This window comes from Pseudopipra pipra, chromosome 17 (genome assembly GCF_036250125.1).
Source record: "Pseudopipra pipra isolate bDixPip1 chromosome 17, bDixPip1.hap1, whole genome shotgun sequence".
Lineage (NCBI taxonomy): Eukaryota > Metazoa > Chordata > Aves > Passeriformes > Pipridae > Pseudopipra > Pseudopipra pipra.
In genome coordinates, this window is record NC_087565.1 from 2,449,502 (window position 1) to 2,462,147 (window position 12,646).

The following is a 12,646-nucleotide window of genomic DNA, read 5'->3' on the forward strand; positions in this document are numbered from 1 at the left end:
AGTCAGGCTTGCACTCGCTCATGAGAGTTTTAATACTTCTTTCTGTACATCTGTAAAGCTCTCTGTGAACCAGAGATCCCCACAGGACCTCACAAGAGCAGGAACATGGGGAACAGAACAGACACTTCAAACTTTAACAAAGTCTTATCTAAATAGAGCAGGTTTTGATTTTTGTTTTTTTTTTTTTTTAAATCAAAGATGAATTCTCTGAATGGGTGTTTTTTCTCTTTCAGAAAGTTGCCTGCAGAAAAGATGCTTTAACTGTTCCTCTACACTGGCATTTTTGCCATTTTTAATAACAGTGGATTTTTCTTTCTCCTAGAGCACATAACACCAGCTACATATAAGTATAATAAAATTACTACATTAGACACGATGAAAAGGTGTACAAGCTTGAAGGAAAACCTTTTTTAATGAACATGTCTTGTGTCTTTCTAGCCCTGAAGATAACAAAAGTCAATTGGCAATCCAAACTAAATAAAGCTGCCCACCACACCTCTGATTACAGCAGCACAGAAGCAATCTTCAGGAGAGGGCAGCCCTTCAACATCTCTCTGAACATCAAAACAACCCTGCAATCTTGGGACAACTTCACCTTTATTGCAAGCACAGGTAATTTCCCCATGGCACTCACCTCATATCTGAGTTATTCCACCTCCAAAATACAGATCTGTGTGGTCCATTCCTGAATCATCAAGCTGTGTCCTGTATCATGTAGGATTCATTGTCCTTTTAGGCTTAGGAGTTCCCATTTTTAAGTTTGATCTGCAGTGTAAGGAAATATAGAGAGTAAAGGTAATAATTAATAGGAAGGTAGGTGCCATTCTCATTCTAAAACCAAGCCTGTATCTCTGCTCCTGAGGACCTACCTGGAACACTGCAATTTATCTCCATTCTGGTCCCTGAGCATGTTACAGCTCTACCTCTCACAAACCACCATCCCCAATTCATCTCCTCTCCTCCCTTACTTCACCCCTTTTAAAATCCCCTTGATTAACTTCATGTGTTCCCTATTACTAGAACAGCCCACATGACCCAATTCATAAGAACTCCCACCTACATCTTGCCAAAAGTCTCCTCCAAAAAATCCTCCAGGCAGCTACTAAGTCTTCATGACATGTGCATTAAAATGTGTGGCTCATCCCGCTCACATAATTTTGAACTGTCAAGTTTTCAGGACAACAGATTTGCCCTCTCACTTGCCTGGAATAATTACTGGTGTGCTCACCTCTGGAGTGAGTTTACATTGAATAAACACTTAATCTGACAACCCACAGCCTTTCCACGTGGGTTTCCCTGATCCCAAGTTTGTCACTCACAGCTGCCACTCAGAATTGCTGTCCCTGTTCTCTCTGGCAGGACCATCTCCAGCAGAATCACAGCAGACCAAGGCCGTATTTACCCTCTCAGAGGAGGGTGCCAGTGGCTGGAGTGCAGCCCAGGAGCCCAGCGAGCCTGGCTGCCTCAACTTCACCATCCTCAGCCCAGCCAGCGCCGTCATCGGGCGGTACAAACTCAAACTCCAGGTCCTTTCTGGGAACAAGGTCTTTTCAAAAGTCCTGGGCCAGTTTGTGCTACTCTTCAACCCTTGGTGTCCAGGTATGCTTTGATGCATCACGTCCTTCAAATGTCTCATTGTCTCAGCCAGGAATTCTGGGGGTCACAGTAAAGTCTGAACCTGACAGTCACAGCTACACAAAGTTGGGGTTTTTTGCTCAACATCAAGGATCAAGGTTTTGCCCCTTCTTCAGTGCTTCAAGCTATCAAAGACCCCAGAATTTTGCTTGTAGGATAAAGGATTAGAGGCAGGAAATATTTCAAATATTTATTCTAGAATTTTTTTCCCTCTGATTCTTGCATTCAGCTGTAAACCAACCAACTCTACCAGTAAGGCACACAGTGAGATTAGTGAAGTTCCCCTCAAAGGAATTTCATGCCGATTTTATTCACTCTCTGAATGATTAGAGAGGTGTAGCAGGGAGTCCTAAGCCTGAATGCAGGGGCAGCCTGACCTGCTCCCTAGATCTCCCCTCTGTGTGAGATTTTCAAAATAATTTCCTTTCAGCCATGGTGTCTCATTCTGCTCTTAGATGATGATGTCTACATGGCTAAGGAGAGGGAGCGACAGGAGTATGTCCTGAATGACAGTGGAATCATATTTCAGGGACTGGAAAAAGATATCCAGCAAGAAGCTTGGAACTATGGACAGGTAAAAACCATCACCTATTCCAGAACTTTCAAAATAAGCACAGTGGGTAAACAGCCTCTTCAGGAGAGAGAATCATTATCTCAGAGTATGAGAGCTCAGCATTCCTTGCTGAGTATTCCTCACTTCAGATTTTCTTACAGATATATGTCTCTCTTATCAATACATTACAGCAGCATCAGGATCATTTTCACTGCCTGACATGTGCTAAGACAGAAATAAAAGAAACAAAGCACAATTTCATTTTTCTTTTGCCTGTTACTCAAACTGGTAAAATTGCACTTCATTTTTTGACCCTTGTAAAGGCAAAGAAAGCCACCAGGCATTGCAAAGCTGGTACATCTAAATATTTACATAGTAAATATACATAGTGATGTTTTACAACTAGTAATTATTTACATAGTTAATACATAGTAACTATTTACATAAATATTTACGTGTTCACTAACAGGCGCTAAAAGGATATCCCAGGTCGGGGGGGCACCCTTGCCTGGCCACCTCCATAGAGCAGAGCACTTGGGCATTCTCTGGGCCCAGCACAGCATCCCTGTGACCCTAATCCACAGTAATTGTGTCTGTGGGTTTCTTTCAGTTCAGGTGATCTGCTGACACGAGGTGCAGGCAGCCCATGGGAGCAAAGCTTTCGTAACAGGAGGGTTCCTGTGGGGGCACAGCAGGATGTGGGAGGGTGTGAATCCTGCTCAGCCCGACCTGCAGTGGTCCTGTCTGTTCCACCAGGACACATAATGGCTTTGTGGATGCCAGTGGCCATGGCCCCACACCATGCTCACAGACATCTTGTCTTTAAAATCCCATGGAGAGCCAGCAGCCTGGTGCTCGTGTTTTCTTCTTGGCCCTATATACAGATAACACCTCTATTACCAACGTTATCCTGTTGTGCCAGGAGAAGGAAAATGGATGGGGAGTTTATCCTGGGGTTTACTTACGAAATTAGCCTTGTTTTGATTTCAGTTTGAAGAGGATATCCTTGATATCTCTCTGGCTATACTGGATCGGAGCCTGAACCACCGAGAAGATCCAGCTGTTGATGTATCCAACCGAAACAACCCTGTCTATGTGAGCAGGGTGATCAGTGCTATGGTAAAATGATCCATCACTTACAGCTCTACATGCTCTTACTAACAAAACCCCAACACCTGAGTGTGAATTCCTCAATGTTTTATAGGTGTAGATAACTATTCTGCAACACAATAGCTACAAAAGAGGTAAAATACCCCAAAAGTTCAATTTACCTTCTTCCCAAGAGTTTGCTCATAACTGAAGGAATGTTCCCAAGAACTTCTGGGGAACAGTGAATCTCAGATGTATTTTCCTAACAGATTTTCAGTCCATTAGATCTTCTTGCTAATTTGGAAAGCCTGAAATCACTTGCTAAGTTTTTCAAATGCCAAGAGAAGCATGAAATATTTTGGAAAACCCGTGCTGTTATGGCCACATTTAATGTGTGGATTTAGTATTCTTCACTTAAGGGATATTTGTTCAGTGAGGCCTTTATGCATTTCCTGCAACCAATACTTGCACAGCACACACACAAGCTCACAAGCACATAAATGCACAACCAGGCAACTGAAAAGTTTTCCATTTTATAAATAATACATGCCTTCCCACTTTCTTTAGCTGAGATTCCTCCTTTACAGCTGTGATACTTTTCAGCCTTTTAGACAGCACTCACTTTAGGCAATTTCAGCTTCAACATGAGGTAAATAACTCCTCTGAGATGTACAAAATTACTAAAAGTATGAATACTTAGGAAAAAATAAAGAAATAAGAACTCACTGCTTTCTGTACCACCATGTGACACCTAGGGCTCTACAATGGATGTGCACAAATATATGCAACCACATCTAACAAGTTTGAGCAAGCTATAAGTACTATATGCACACTTGCAACAAATGCACATTCAGAGAAAATATTGACTTCTCAAGCCTTCCACATAAATCACCCCAGAACCTGAAACAATACTGAATGCACAGTATAACAACACACAAAGAGGTGAAATCCATCAGTGAAACAGAGAAAATGTAAACAGAAAATATAAACTGAAAACAAGGCAGTTTTGAATCGTCAGACTCTACAATCTGATCTGGGTTTGGTCCAGTTGTTGCACTCGAACAGACAAAATTCTAAGGCTCAGATGCTGTGTCCCACCACCCAGCCCACGAGAACAGTGGCACCCACAGGCTCACTTCTGCCTCTTTCCCTCCCTCTCTTCTTCTGTAAATATTTTAATTCTCTCATGAGAAGGACTCTTTCAGGTCAACAGCAACGACGAGAAGGGAGTAGTGGAAGGGAAGTGGAGCGGGAAGTACCGCTCCGGGACAAACCCCCTGCAGTGGAGCGGGAGTGTGACCATCCTTCGGAAGTGGCACAGGGGGAGGTACAGACCCGTCCGGTATGGCCAGTGCTGGGTCTTTGCAGGAGTCACCTGCACAGGTATGAAGGGATGAAGAATGAGACCAGAATGGTACCAGGAAGGAAGCTCACTAGAATTGCTGTAGTTTTAACTTTCTGACAATATTGTTGAAGTTGTTCCAACTGTGGCAGAGAGAGCGAAGAACCTCCGCTCCCCACGGGTGAAGAGTCTATTTTAAACAGCCACAGGTTGCAATACTGCACCCCAAACAAAATTCAAAGTGGTTTGCCAGTCTGGGCTGGTGAAAAGAGCAAGGTTTCCTGTTTCACAGCTAGGATTCAAAGAATACCAGTGATCTTTTAAGCCCATCTCCTCACAATCCCATTTTCTACTGCTGTGTCTTACCTACTGCTGACACAAAACCAAGTCACAATTCTAAGGACCTGTAAAAGGAGGTGCAAGTCAGGAAAAGCATTTCCTATTAGCAGTTTCCATTCAGAGCTGCTCTGAGACACAAGAGCTTCCTTGGGGAAAGTACAGAGGAAAAATAATGCAATTCAAAGGTGTATCTCAGAAAGTAAGAGGAAAAAGAAGCAAGTAACAGAGGAACAAATAGAGGGAAAATGGGAGAGAGAACAGGAGGAAGAATCAAAGATTAAAATAAATAGGTGAATCTCACTCTTGTTAAAAGGACATGGCAGCTAAGAATGTCACGTGAGTCGAAGTGTCTTCTAAGCAATTGTGCACAGTGAGTGTGACTTGTATCATATCTGGAGGAAAATTCCTGGGGGTTTGTTTCCCCTCTGAAAACATACAATATATATATTGACTGTTTTGCCAAGAAAAACAGAAAAATACTTTCTAAATGTGTGTAAAATAGGTTTACAGAACTTTTATTATATTCTATATTGCAGTACTGAGATGCTTGGGAATACCTACTCGTGTTATTACCAACTTCAACTCTGCCCATGACACCAATATAAATCTGAGTATTGATAAGTACATTGACATTTCTGGAAAGACCCTGCACTTGACTGAAGACAGTGTGTGGTAAATATACATATTTTTGAATTATTTCTTCCATTACATTCCCCCCTAATTAAAAGAATCACACTCCTGAAAAACTACTCCAACCTCATGGTGCCAGTGCTATAAAACCCCACACCAAAGAATCCACAGAGTGTTCAGAAATTCAATAAGTAGTCAACTTCATGATTTTGAAGAGTCAACAAAGGAGATGCTGTTTCACCTCAGAGAAGCTGTTAAAAGTTGTTCTTTTGACAAACAAGTGCCCACAAATTATCACACTGCACATGTGTGTTGTACTGCAGCATCAGTGCCTCAGTCACCAAGCACAACACACCATCTGGACTGAATGGGACAATGGTGACATGAAGTAGAAAGAAACTGTGAGTTAAATACCAACAGATAGCAAAGTGCACAGGAGACCTTTGGCTGTTTGTTCTGGAATGTCCAGAATTGAACTCTTGACTCTGTGATGAATTATTTTCCTTTTAACATTTCTTTTTCATAATGTCTCAACATTTCTGAGAGATCTGAACACAAAAATCTGGCACAAAAGGGGAAAGAGGTACTCATGTAACGAGCCAGCAGCTGCTCTCTCCAGTTTTCATTCAGTCAGGATTATTAATCAGGTATTCCATATTCTGCCTCCCTTACAGGAATTTCCATGTCTGGAATGAAAGCTGGTTCACTAGAAGAGATCTTGGTTCTTTTTATGATGGATGGCAGGTTCTGGATGCAACACCCCAGGAAAAAAGCAAAGGTAGCACTGTTGTAAACATAAAAAAATCCCCACCGATAGTGTTATTCTGAAAGATTGCCACTGAAATTTCAGGACAACTCTCTTCTACACATTCCCTGTAGACATAGCACTACTTTTGGTGCACAAGAAAAGCAATATCCACATCAATCTCCAGTAGGCAGCTTTTCTGTCAGCCTCTGGATCACTTACCAGCACGTCAATTCTTCCTTTTTTTTCATTTTGATTCTCTGCCTCCACAACAGCCAGCACATTTGAAGTTCACTTATCCTGCCCTTGCTTGTCTTAGCTCCTAACACCACACAGTCTGATTCCCCAATACAAAGTTTAACAAATTTAGTTTCTTGGATCTTCTCAGTGCATTGTTGACTCCCATCCCTTAGGTCTGACTGCATTTCTGACCTGGCTCACACCCTCTCCTCTCCTTTCACCAGACAGCTTTGCTGGCAGCCCTGCAGCCTTTGCAGGGTGAAACATTTCACACAGCACACATCATAAGAAGCTTTAGCTCTCCCTAACAACCTCCCACTTTTTGACAGAAAAGGCATGTGAGTCTCTGGGCACTCTGTTACCATAATACACAGACACACAAACAGTGAACTTCACCCAAATGCGTCTTTGGAGTGACTGCCAGCGTGAGGATTTATGTTCTTTTGCAAGAGGCAGTTGTTTAACTTCTCCCTCTCCAATACAGGCATTTATCAGTGTGGTCCTGCCTCCATCAGAGCCATCAAAGAAGGGGATGTGAACCTGGATTATGACAGCCCATTTGTGTTTGCAGCAGTGAATGCTGACTGTGTTACCTGGATTCGCCACAGCAAGAAAAGAAAGGAGAGGCTTTATTCTAACACCAGGAAGATTGGGAAATGTATCAGCACCAAAGCAGTGGGCACCAACTCCCGTGTGGATGTCACTGCTAATTACAAATATCCAGAAGGTAAATTCTTTATTACAGTTGTCTTACCACTGATGATCAGAAGTTAAAAGAATTTAGGCCTTTGTTGGACTGAGCACTGACTTAATTTCTTTACTTCTAGAGCAAAGTAGCTGTGTTAGATCTCACTTTCTCCTCTGGAGTATCTTTGCCCTTCTCAGCCTTCCTAAATTTCTGAGATCAATCCTGGCTCCACTGCACTGCATCCAGTACACACGAGATCTCTGACCATGTTATCTTTCCAAGCAGGATCTTCGAAAGAAAGGCAGGTGTACAAAAAAGCACTGAAGCTGCTTGGTGTGAGAAGAACCGGAAAAAAACCCAAAATTAGAAAACCTAAAAGGCGATTTTCAAGGGCACAAACCCCCAGTATCTCAGGGAAGCTGATCCTCGACGCATCTCCTGTGATTGGCCAGGACATCCTCCTTACCTTGTCACTCAGAAACCTGATCTCAGATTTCAAGACCATAAAAGTTAAATTGAAGGCTTCAGCCATTCTCTACACAAGAAGACCAAAGGCAGAGATTTTAGAGCTGTATAGGTCTATTAAACTCGGATCAGAAGAAGGTAATTTTAATTTTATTACACTTTTTATTACAGGACAAGACATAGTTTTGGTTTGTGGTCAAATCACATGGAAATAAAGAATGGCTCGAGAAGTGTATGACCTGCAATCAGCTGGAGGTCAAGGCTATTCAGGGGAAGAGAAACATTCATATTTCCCTGTCTTAAGCATTTGCTTTTGGGCACCTTCAGAAAAGATACTGAGCAAGGTGACCTTTTGTCTGACCAAGCAGGGCCACTGTTGGTGCTACATTATGACCTTTTTTGCTAAGAGAGAACAACTAAGAGACATACACTGGACACTAGGGAGCTACCCACATATAGCCACCCTCAGATCTGTCCAGCCACCAAACTGTACCTGATAATTCAGTGTTTTATGTGAATGTAAGTAGAAGTCACTTATGAGCATCATTCCTGTCTGTGGGTGTCAACACCCACAAATGTGCAGCCCCAGGGTGATGGTGTACATGCTCCTTAAAATACAGGTACCTTACAGATAGCAGGGACTTAGAAAAAGGAAGAGAGGGAAATTTTGTTTCCATTTCCATTCCAGTGAAGGAGTTTTCATTCGGGATCCCCTATTCCCAGTACAAAAACTCTCTGATGGACGACAGGAAGATCCTGGTGACTGCTGTGTGCCAAATCAAAAAGGGAGCCTCGCTTCTGGTTGAGAAGGACATTGTCCTTCAGGATCCTTTTCTCACCATCAAGGTAAAAACAAACACCCTTGAGAGACATGTTGAGAAAAAGCAACTAGAATTCCCACTGCTCACAGAAAGGAGTGTGGGAAGTGAAATCAAGGTGACTGGATCTTGTTGCTCTGGTAATGGGCCATATGACACAAGTGAAATGAAGTACACTGAGGAAAAGCAAACCTTTCCATGGCATAGCTGTGGTATTCTTGCCACAAGTCTCAGTGTTACAAGAGTTACAAGGCAAGCTTATCTACAGAGAGACAGGACAGAGAGGGACAGAGAAATCTGGGCTGTATTTAGTCCTCCGCTTTTGTTAAGGGAGTCTGATCAATCTCTTCCAGTTTATTTAGGAAGACTGATTTTAGGAAGACTGATTTTTGAAATGGGAATGAAAAGAGAAAAGCACAAGAAATAGGTGAGAATAACAGTGTGGCTGAGCAAGATGTTTTCTCTCTGTAGGTCCTTGGTCCAACAGTGGTACACCAGGCTGTTAATGTGGAGGTCACATTTACCAACCCACTGTCTGATGAGGTGACAGACTGTGTACTGAGAGCTGAAGGTAGTGGCCTGCTCAAAGAGCAACTCAGAATCAGGTATGTAAATGCTGCTGGCTGAAAACTCACTCACTTTGGGGGGAAATCTGGAATACTAGTGGGTTTTTAAAAGTATTCTGTCAAGCTCATGACTTTTGTTGGCACCAACCTTGTACAAAATACTGTCATGTCAGTACTCTCCATGTACCAGCTGGAGTTTTTTACACCTCTTTCACCAAGTTTTGAATTACAGGATGCTCAGGGGGTGAAGAGATGTCATACTGTCTTAGATTTAGGGATCTGAAGAATACATAGCAAGGAATTTTCAGCTGCTTGACCTTACAAATGCATTCTCTCTTTTAGTGTGGCAAGAATGGCCCCCATGGAGAGTTCAACAGTCCAGTTTGAAATCATTCCCTACAGGAGTGGCACCAGGCAGCTTCAGGTGGACTTGGTTTGCATCCATTTTTCAGACATTAAGGGATTTGTGACAATTGATGTGGCTCCTGCTCAGTGATATAACCTGAACATCGGTTCAGTTGTGCCTGTTTATGAGGCTGGTGCACTGTCCATACATTATTATGACTGGGAGCACAGAAATGCAGATTACTCAGCCAAAGCAAAGCGATGTAATATGAGTGGAAACTAATAAAAAGGTACCACACACATTGTACTGTAAAGACAGCGTCGCCTTTTTCAATCCCTAACCTGTTTTATGGACCTTCACACATACAATTACTAGTGGAAATTATTATATAATTTAAATTGAAGGAGAGGATCAAGTGTGATGGTTTTCAGCATTAGAGCCTGTAGCAATAATAGCAGCTGGATTTCCAAGGAACATAATTTAAAATCACTGGTTTCATAAGCTTCTCGGAATGTAATTTAATCATCACAGAATCACAGAATGGTTTGGTTGGAAGGGACCTTAAAGCTCATCTCGTTCCAACCCTCCTGCCATGGTCAGAAACTTCTCACTTTACTATCAGGAAAAACTGGCCAAATTGACAAAAAGCACCCTATGACATTTATTTTTGTTTTGTACTGGAACCACTTTCAAGGTTGTTGTTTGCCAATGGCTGCTGCCACTCAGTACAGCCCTTTCTGTCTCTTACAAAACCATTGTATCTACCCTCCTAAATTATGTTAGAGGAATTCCTTTCATGCAGGTATGACAAAGCAGACAAGAAAAAAAAAAGATTTCTCTGTTTGCAAAGGCAGATACTTTTCACTACCAGAAGTGCTCAGAAAGCACAGGCTGGGAAGAAAAGGTGCAGGACAATACAATCAGAAGGATGTATGAAAATTCACATTTAACAATCCCATATCCTCATTCTGCAAAGCTGCTTAAAGCAGATCATCATTCATGAGGAACACACTGAGCCACCCGTACCTAAATCCCTAAATGTGTCCATTCATTCCTTGCAAAGTTAACAAGCCAAAATAGCAAAGATATGAATGTTCCTAAGAGACAATTTGACTTTTTCCACTTGACACCAAGTACTGTCCAGCAATGCAGACCCAGAAAGAATGTTCCATGAGCACAAACTGACCCTGTGACACAGATTAAACTGAGGTCTCATTTAAATTTCTTTGATTTAAAGCCAACAAAATCTCCAAAACATGTAAACTCCTGTTTTATTACATCAATTACACTGTTTTGCCACCCCCACACACACTTACAGGGGATGCGGAAGCTGGTTAAAACAAGTCAGCCCAGAGAGACTGGAATGAAGGTTGAAAAGGACACACACACACACACAGGAATTCAGATTTCTCCAGGCAAAGAAGAGGGGAATAGGCAGCTGTGCACCTATCAATTAAGTCTTGCAGGATCTTGGAAAGTCAGGATATAGGATCCTCCACCAGCCTCAGAAAAGGCCTTGAGGTAGTGATGGTATTTCACAAAATCTCATTAAATCTTGCAAGAATGCAGACTGTCATTACATTTAATACACAATGCAGCCAAACCATTCCAATTCCTTCCAGTATTCCTTCTTAAACACAATCCAGGCAATTATTTCAGACAGTGTTTGTCACGGGAGCTTGGAGTGACCTCATCCTAATTATCTGCAAAGGAAGCCTGCTGTTCAAAGGGAAATCAGCTGTAAAGCCTCTGCCAAGTTCCAAGCTTTGCAACACTCGTTGGGTTTTCACAGTGTCAGCATTTTCATCTGCCCTCAGCAACCACACCCAGCTCAGTTTGAGTGTGAAAATGCAGATCTGGCCAGTGCCATGCATGAGAAACACATTCTTCCTGCATGAGACATAAGACAACTGTACAATTAAACTAATGATTATTATAGAGAAAAACATGCAAGTGCCCGAGGAAGGATTTAAATAGCTTTTGTCAAACCTACAATCTTTACACAGCCCTCGGTCAGAAGTCACTTGGAGTCGGTGGAGTAAAACATGGCTAATTGTCAGTATTTTTCTTTATAAATGCACAGCTTAAACGTGAGCATGCCCAAGAGGCTGACCCAGCCAGCCCTCATTCCAGTTTGATCACTCAAAAAAATAATCCAGTGAGCACTGGCTGATATGGCACATGCTTCCCATAAATTGATCTTGAAAGACATTGAAATCAGCCTCCAGGGTGGTGAATGTTTCTCCCCACCATCCTGTTCTTCTGATCTAAGTTTCTAGAGCCTTGATTCAGGCAGTCGATGAAATTACTACTGTTTTACAGATTAAAAGAGATCAACCAGAAATAGCCAAAGTTGGTGGTTTCAAATCACTTTGTTCTGCCACCAAAGCTGCACTGCTTTACCACTTGGTCCATGTGCTGAATGTGGAGGGCACTGCTCACTATAAAAGACAAACCCAAGGGCACAGTGTAAGCACTTCTTGTAGCTCTAAAGAAACAAGAAATTCCCCCCAAAAGGAAAATTCCTGACTAATTTGTGCACATGCCACTGTCAGAGCTGGAAATGCAGACACCTTCAAAGGGATGCAACAAATCTTCCTTGCAGTTGCCAGTTTGACCAAGAGATGGTACTGTGGGAATACACAGCCATTACAAGGCAGTGCTGATGGGATAAATACCTGCTTGGATCTAAACCACTCTGATTTAGAGGTTCATAAACACATACCTACATTGCAGAGCTGCATTTAAGAACACCTCTGAGATCCCTTCCAACCTCAACCACTCTGCAATTCTGTGAAAGTGAATCTGTACAATCAAGGCTGTGCTGTAAAAGGACTAAAACACAGGGAGTTTTTAATTAGCCTAAATGATGCATATAAGCAAGAGATTGTAAAGTCTAATATGGACATACTAAGAAAAACACCAAGTTCTCTGGTGTAATATTGTGTGATTTGCTTCTCAAATTACTCTTGAATTTGTGGAAGATCATAGGTTTCTGCAAAACTATTGGTGACTCACTCCACAGTGAAAGATGTTCATTTCTGATATCTTATTTCCTATCTTTTGACCAATCATTTATCCATCCAGTGGTGCCCCTTTAATATTACAGCAACTTAAAAAATGTGCTTAGCCCAACTCTGCAGTGCAAAACTTTTAAATAGTCTGCATTATGCTACAAAAATTCCACTTT

At 42.0% G+C, this 12,646-nt stretch overlaps 1 protein-coding gene across 1 annotated transcript; it reads left to right on the plus strand.

Moving 5' to 3' along the window:
• The first annotated feature begins 419 nt into the window (after positions 1–419).
• On the plus strand, positions 420–10,057 carry LOC135423837 (protein-glutamine gamma-glutamyltransferase 6-like). Its single transcript, XM_064674477.1, has 12 exons — positions 420–612; positions 1,360–1,599; positions 2,091–2,209; positions 3,179–3,307; positions 4,483–4,660; positions 5,495–5,630; positions 6,263–6,366; positions 7,058–7,300; positions 7,547–7,864; positions 8,415–8,572; positions 9,016–9,149; positions 9,453–10,057. The coding sequence occupies exons 1-12, from the start codon at positions 420–422 to the stop codon at positions 9,604–9,606; spliced, it is 2,106 nt and encodes a 701-aa protein (XP_064530547.1). The 3' UTR covers positions 9,607–10,057.
• The last annotated feature ends 2,589 nt before the right edge of the window (positions 10,058–12,646 follow it).

Bases quoted from the DNA above. Each gene is read 5' to 3' on its own strand.
- LOC135423837 (XM_064674477.1), top strand. From the start codon at position 420: ATGTCTTGTGTCTTTCTAGCCCTGAAGATAACAAAAGTCAATTGGCAA. The intron at 3,308-4,482 runs GTAAAATGATCC...GGACTCTTTCAG, and splicing joins GCAGGGTGATCAGTGCTATG to GTCAACAGCAACGACGAGAA. The intron at 7,865-8,414 runs GTAATTTTAATT...TTTCCATTCCAG, and splicing joins TAAACTCGGATCAGAAGAAG to TGAAGGAGTTTTCATTCGGG.